Raw genomic sequence first — 7882 nt, 5'->3', positions numbered from 1 at the left:
ATGGGCAAAACATCAGATTTCAGGCCAGGTGCTCTCACAGACCAACTTTGTTGTGTATCAACCTAGACAGACAATGGAGAGGTAAAATGCAGAGGATCGGGGGCTTTATTACTGAATCATTACCTCTTGTGGATCCCTGGGGGACAGACAAAAGCCACCCTCCAGCCTACAGTCTTTTATTAAGACTGTAGAGGGGAGATCTGAAGAACAGGGAGGTCTTTTTTGTGGTGGTAATAAACACTACTGTTTTTAATTCACTCTGCAGCTAAGTCAGTGACTGACTGGCTGGTGTGAATTGTCTTCTGTTCAGTCATCTCTATTCATCTGTCATTCTCTGTCTGCCTCCCTCTCTATCTCTGGGCATCTTTTTCTTCACTCAACACTCAATCTTGTTTTAGAATTCTGTGTCTAAAGTATCTCTGCTCCCTCATGGAGCCATTGCTGCGTCTCAGCCAGAGTACGGAGCCCTCTCTGCAACTAAAGACTTCCTGTTTCCCTCCAGTGTAACTACATCCTGGCACACTATCCACTATGTGATTCCTTATTTCTCAGAAAGCTGTGTAACATCAAAGAGAAGATAGATGGCTGGTGCAGCACAGTGGCGACACATTTCATCACGCTCCTTGGAAACTCCTCAGTTATAAACCCCCCCTAAATGAAAGGAAAAAGATTGCACAGACTTTACTTTTAGGGCACATGACACAGCTCTTTTCTGTGTGTACTTGTTTTGCAAATGCAAAAGTTAAAGTTATTCGTGCACTGTAGGAACACAGAGGCTCTTTTCAGCAAGCCTTCCTTGGCTGTCAGGCGAACAGCGTTGCTCTGTGCTGCAGGAACTGAAGTGTTAAACAACCTCTGCTCGCATATGTCCCTGCTCACAGTCTATCGGGCAGTTCTTAAAACACATTTCAGAAGGAATAGAGTGTAGAAAAGCCTTAAAGAATTAGTAAGGAAAAGACTGAACTGTTAATGTTTTATATGATGTTTAATGGGTGTACTGGAGGCAATACAGGTATTATAGTTTTATCACAGAAAGAGTACCAAAACTAGAATCAATAAAACATAATTATAAACCAAAACATCCGTAGGCATAATGATTACGTGCATATAAATTTTAAGGCACTATTACAAAAATAATGCTTTATTTCAGGACGGGCTGTCATTCTTTAGTCTTTCCAGCTTATTGCAAGTATCCTCAAGTCAAGTGCTGTTACTCTTTGCTACATGTACCAATTTTCTACATGCATTTCTATTTTTTTGCACAATAAATAGATTTTTCTTAGAATTCATACTGGGAAACAAACATAGTGACTTTGGTGATGTATTTCCCCAGCTGCACTCGCCTCTCCAGCTCACTCATCTCCACCTCTGCCTCCAGAGTGGCAGGGCCCTGCACAGGGCTCACCAGCATCAGCTCGCCCGTGAGGCGGTCTGAGCGCTGCACTGTGAAGTGGCGGCGAACTGGCCTTCCGCCTAGCAGGGAGAAACGAAGGGTGTCACCTATCGGGCGCAGTGCTGACACTCTGAACATGACGCGGGGAGCTGACAGGTTGGAAACAACAGCCAAGTAATGGTAGGAGAAGGAGTTTGGGGCCTGAGAGCACACCTTGTTGTCCACAGGGCAGGGGTTACGTTCACAGCGCCTGGAAAATAATGAGAAAGATGTTACTAAAAGAGAGATTTTAAAGAATTAGTTGTTACTATGCATCTCACACAAAAATAAGGATAATGCTCACGTAGGTGACGTTTTGACATATGTAGCATTAGGAATTTTGGGGCAGTCCACACGAACACACTGGAAACCACCATATGTATTAATGCACATCTGGTCCTTCGTGCAGTTGTTTTGCCTCGTAGCACACTCATCAATATCTGCCACAAAAGAGAAACACAAAACCCCCACATTTAGTTGGGACATCATTTAGGCTGCAACTCTTTGATTTGCCATTACTGAAAAGAAAAAGAGTCAAAATGAATAAAATTGTATTAAGTGTACTTGTAGACTCTACATTTTTGTATTACATTCCTCAGAATCTGCCTTTTGGAGGAATGCTTTGAGTACTTCTGAGTGCAAATTTGGCAAAAGAAAAAATCAAAACAAAAGTGATAGCAAAATATAAAGCAGGAAGAAGGACTGCTCACCTTTGCAACTGCGTCCGTCACGGGTCACGTTGTATCCCGCAGGACAGGAACAGCGATAGCCTCCAGGGGTGTTAACACAAGCGTGTAAACACAACCTCCCAGCCTGTCCGTTATGAAACAGCTCACATTCATCAATATCTAAAATGCATAACACACACAGACATGGCTAACAACCCATATGGAAACATCATAATATGAAAAATGTATAGTCTGTGTTCTACTAAAGCTGTTAGGTGTACCAGTGCAGGTGTAGCTGTCTCTGCCAGAGATGGTGTATCCTGGCTCACAGGTGCAGTGGGTGGTCCCCTGCACTATAGTGCACTGTGATGGGCGAACATGAGGCCCGGTGGTGGCAGCTGGTAAAGTGGATGCAGCAGCAGCTGTGGATGGGGAGGTGGCGACAGAGGTGTTTGTCATGGTGACAAAGACTGAATAAGGAAGAGAAGACAGGTAAGCAATGCTGGTGTGTTGTAGAAAAGGTTTTCATAACCTGTTTTCATATTTTCTTTGCTGTAGCTTTGTATCTGCCCCAGGGATACGAGTTATTTATTTAGTCAGCTGACAATATATGTCAGACACTGATGTTGGTGTGCCGATGGTGATATGAGACAGTGTCAGTCACGCCTGCCCGTGTCAAATGGAATCCAAGAGGAGAGTCACTGGGTTGTATCGGTGGCAACAACATAAAGCCCTCACAGATACGAGTTTGATAGGTAATATTTAATAAGCTCTGTTCTTCTACAAGAACAAGACAGCAGCATGAGCTTAGTGAAGATATCTGAGTGTTAATATATTTGGATTTGTTTATTTTGCCAGTAAGGAATAAAAAGAAGCAAATGTTTGTGTAGAAATTCTGGTGAAATGTAATTTAGATTATTATTATTATTATCATTATTATTAGTATTTTTAGGGCAGCACGGTGGCACGGTGGTTAGCACTGTTGCTACACAGCAAGAAGGTCCTGAGTTCAATTCCACCATCAGGTCTTTCTGTGTGGAGTTTGCATGTTCTCCCTGTGTTTGCATGGGTTCTCCCAGGGTACTCTGGCTTCCTCCCACAGTCCAAGGACATGCAGTTTGTGGGGATAGGTTAATTGATAAATCCAAATTACCCATAGGTGTGAATGTGCGTGCGAATGGTTGTCTGTCTCTGTGTGTTAGCCCTGTGACAGACTGGTGACTGCAGTTACCCACACTATGTTAAATGGGGGTTGTGGGTGGGGAGGAATATGTTGTGTATGTTTAAATAGTGGGAGGTATAGTGGTTAGTGCTGTGGCCTCACAGCAGAAACGCTCTGGCTTTAAACCTGTTTGTCAGCCAGACTTTTCTGAGTGGAGTTTGCATGTTCTCCCTGTGCTTCATCCCACTGTCCAAACACATGTGTTTTAAGTAAGCGTCTAAATTGAACCTGCGTGTTCACAGCTGTCTCTCTCTCTCTCTCTTAGCCCTGGAAATCTGTCCACATCTACCACTCCACTCTCTTGGGTAAAGTTGGTGGATGTTTTAATGTAACGATTGGATGACTATCAAAAACATTACCAGACTTTCAAATCTCTCAGTAAACTATGAAACCATCTGTAACTGTAGAAATATTTAGATAGTGTGAAAAAGGAGATGAATTTAGTAAAACTGTTGGTGTCTACTGAATTTTAGTGCCTACACAAGCAAATGCCCAATGCAATCTCTTTCAAATGGTAAAGTATCACTACATTTCATTCATGTGTGTGGTCTGAGTATGCAATGTATTATACTTACATGTTGGCACAGGGCTTTGACAGGTAACTCCAGCCCAGCCTTTGGCACAGACACAGGAAAACTGGTTCACCTCATTAACACACGTCCCACCATTCAGACAAGGGGAGGATGCACACTCATTGATGTCTGAGGGAAAAAAGATATTAAGGTTATGTTTGAACTCTGTCCAGAGATACACACATGTATGCAACTCAATAGCTTTGATGCTTGAACATCACGGAACATTACATAATGACATATGCATGTGTGTGGAGACATATGAGAAAATACGGGAGCAAATGAGTTAACAGGAGGGGCAGCCAAAGTGTAGGGGATGCCACATCCTGATCAAACAGCCTTTGAGTTGTTATCTCAAAGTCAGCAAGCTGTCAAAGGACAAGGAGGCTGGAATATCGCATGTCACAGCATTCAAAAAGCTCTCTGGACAATGACCAAAGTACATAAAGAAATATGATCATGGGTCACATGTGAAATGTATCATCGTATAGAAAAATGTTGTCGGCATGTTTGATGCCCAGAAAGCAGAATAGTGCAAATAAAAGGGGGCAAGGAGAAGAGAGGTTACACAGAAGATGTTGACAAGATTGTAAAAGTGATCAGTGGGTTAGATAGCATGATGAGTGATGGTCAGAGTAATGAAGTGGAGAAACACTGGTGGGAGGAGGATTAGGAGGACGCAATGGAGAAAATGACCATCACAGCAAGGCCAGGCAGCAGAAGGCTCCTCTCTCACCTCGGCAGGTTGGTTGCTGGCTGCTCCAGGTCAGGCTTTCCTGACAAACCCTGCTCTCTGATCCCACGAGTTCATAACCAGGGTCACACAGGAAGTGAATCTCATGGCCAATGCTGTGCGATTTGCCAAGTTTCCTCCCATTAATGAGGGACTCCAGTTTGGGGCAGGTACCTAGAAATTATAAGAACATAACAGCAGAAATACTCTGATATCTAAGAATTTGAATAAAGTCTTTCTAACATATTTACTTACTGTTGATGGCTTTTGTGTTCTGCCTTGCAGCACTGCTCAGCAGTAAATTTATTTTCTTCTTTAGGTTGCGCAGACTCTGCATGTAGGAGGCTTCATGGGCTGACAGAAGCTTCTGGACCTGCTTCAAGGACCCTTGAATTTCTTGCCTGCTCGGACAGTCCTAGAATAATACAGAGCTACTGAATAAATTCATAAATGTTGAATATTTTAAGTCAATACTGATCTTCTAATTCACAAAGAGGATCAGAAAAACAGTTGCAACCATCTAAAAAAACCACGTGAGAAGGTTAGGCACGCTATATAATATTACATTGAAAATGACAGTTTCTTATTAAAAAAAACAAAAAAACACCATCCTTGCTAAATATCTGAAAATGGAAAAGCAATTTATTTGACTCAGGACAGGTAAAATTTGTTGAGAGATGAAAGCACCACAAGCCAGTGATGCTGCTTCTATTAACAGTTTATTTATCTTCCTGTTCATTCAAGGACATGAATTCATTCAAAAGTCTTCAATAAAAGGATTTGGTTTTCTTTTTTGTGTCAAATGAAAAAAAATTCAAAATTCAAACTTCTAGTGCATTTCTGTAATGTTAAGTCATATAAATTGCACCTGCACATATTTCTGTGTGAATGCTATCGCAATGAGGAAAAAAAATCTCTTCATCTAAATGAATAGACAAATGAATCTGCTCTACCTACTGCGCTATTTTACCCTATTTTGTCATTCCCCCCCCCCCCCCCCCCCCCCCCCCCCCTAGCTAGCTCCATACTGTAACTCAGTCATGCTGACAAGAAAGGCTCTGTGTGTAACACTTTCTTATGTGGTTCCAGGTGTGATGTTCTGCTTAGGTTTGAAGTTTTAACTACATGAGTCATTACAGAAATGGAGGTAAAAGCTTTCATTAGAGGGTAATTACTTGCTGATTTTTGACTCAACCAGTCATCTCCTTCCAGCGCCTTGCTTTCATTTAACAGGGTGTGAGCTCAAGTGAGTTGTACACACCTATTTTCAACCCATAACCGTTCCCTCATTACTCTCGTTGATTCAGCAGCATCAGTCCCCACCAGACCTCTGCTCTCTCACATGTTTTCAGACAACCAATTAGTGTTTTCATCCAGCAGCAGTTATGTAAGAAGAGTCAATATTTGTTGAAAACGCTTTTCTTATTTAGACTGAACTGAGGTTTGGAATGACTTCAGTCATTTTTGGTGCTGATGGCTGGTGTTTATCAGGTAGTTGTCAAAGGCCCCTTTCTGCCTGTGCTAGGAGATATTTCACATGGTGTTCATGTTAACTGGGTGATGTTACCACAGTCTGTAGGAGGCATGTGGTGCTGAAGCACAAAATTGCAGCACAGTTCTATTTAATAGATTTAGAGCCTAAATAACAATATGCTCTCACGCACATATGCAAGAGTCTACAGCATCACACTCACATTATTATGCACTTCTACAAACACATAATTGGCTGGCCATTTTTCAGTAGAAAACAAACAAACAAACAAACAAACACATACAGGCACAGACATGCATGGCAGAAGCTGAAGAGAGCCATTCACAGCCAGATGCAGCGTTTTGGAAATGTTTTGCTGGTTTGCAGTGAAGCACAGCATAGATATAGTGAGTGAATTCAGCCACCGGAGCCTCTGGGATGTTGCTCTTGAGGCTTGCGTGCAAAGTAAGGGTGACTCAAGGTTTGCTCTGTGAAACATTTTTTGTGATGCCAAGAAGTACATTCACATTAAGATCTGCTCTGGACTTCAAAAGAAGTTATGCATGCAATTCTCTTTAAGCCATACATAATTCATGAAGCACATTTTAACCAATTCCTTTTGACATAAGAACTTTAAGTGGAATGACGTGATATAAGTTCAGGTACCCTGCTGCGACTAATTCCTTCATTCATTCAGTCAATAGTTAACAATTTTAGTTACATGCTTGCTTACCTGCCCCAAAGTAGGATGAAGCAAACAGAAACACAGTAAGGTGATGGCAGTCACAGGTGATGCAAACATGTTTCCACTAAAACCAGTCCAGTGTGCACTCACTAATCGCTTCTCAAATGTGTTAGAACTTGCGTGCAGTGTGAACTTTGTGCCGCCGGCTCCCAGAGTGTGTAGGAACTCCAGGTGAGAGAAGGACCACAGTTGGCAGTGGGAAAGCTGCCGCAGCTAAACGTTGTGGAATGTTGTTTACTCTTCAGTAGCCAATCAGCAAAGGAGAAAAATGTGACCACATTATGATCCCTTTTTACTTAATTTGGAGTGCACTTCCTCTCTGTTTAAAGCAGCTTGGTCTTGGAGAAAAGGTACAATGAAGCTGTAACTTCTGCTGGAATAAAGGTGCTTTCCTGTTCTGTAATTAGACTGATTAATTAGATTGAAATAAAGACTGGTTTCAGCTTTCGAGCATAATGTCCATACCTGCCGTGGCTATTATTGTAGCAGTGGATTGTGGGCAGCTGTATAACATCTGGATCCAAATCAAAAAGTTCCCCCAGTTCACTTTTACTTTGCTAAATTCATCTCTTTAATCTCAGATGCTCTTCTTAAACGAGCTATACGCAGCAAGAGTAAGCAGACTACATGTACACCTATCAGCCAGAATATTACAACTGCAGACTTGGTGTGAATAACACTGATTATCTGAATATAATGCGAGATAGAGTATCATACGTGAGATCTAAGGGAAAAACAAGACTTAATATTCTGAATATTATACTATGGAGGACCAAACCTTCAGCTTACTGTATATGCTTGCAAACAATTTGACACCTAATACCTCAGGACACCTTTACACACTTTTTGGAATCAGTGCATTGACTTATGAAAGTTTTGGCAGCATGACTAGTTGTTGAGGTAAGTGATAGATTATAATTTTTAAACCTGTCTGTATGGTGCACGAGTGATGTAGAATGAAGTTGCACTTGCAGAGCTAATCCTTAGTTCTAAAGAAAGTGATAAAGAGCTGCACCTTAAACCAGTTCTGCTTTGCCCT

General features: G+C 41.8%; 1 protein-coding gene across 1 annotated transcript; it reads right to left on the bottom strand.

Moving 5' to 3' along the window:
- Positions 1-1003: 1003 nt before the first annotated feature.
- On the bottom strand, positions 1004-7009 carry LOC146678573 (fibulin-7). Its single transcript, XM_085411094.1, has 8 exons — positions 6832-7009; positions 4883-5042; positions 4631-4801; positions 3898-4023; positions 2382-2570; positions 2143-2280; positions 1737-1872; positions 1004-1643 (listed from the first exon to the last, which is right to left on the bottom strand). The coding sequence occupies exons 1-8, from the start codon at positions 6898-6900 to the stop codon at positions 1280-1282; spliced, it is 1353 nt and encodes a 450-aa protein (XP_085267220.1). The 5' UTR covers positions 6901-7009; the 3' UTR covers positions 1004-1279.
- Between the last annotated feature and the right edge of the window lie 873 nt (positions 7010-7882).

This window comes from Rhamphochromis longiceps, linkage group LG1 (genome assembly GCF_057381845.1).
Source record: "Rhamphochromis longiceps isolate RC_006_pf linkage group LG1, R_longiceps_female_GT1.1, whole genome shotgun sequence".
Classification (NCBI taxonomy): Eukaryota; Metazoa; Chordata; class Actinopteri; order Cichliformes; family Cichlidae; genus Rhamphochromis; species Rhamphochromis longiceps.
The sequence above is the reverse complement of the archived record's forward strand: the minus strand, read 5'-3'. Positions and strand labels throughout refer to the sequence as shown.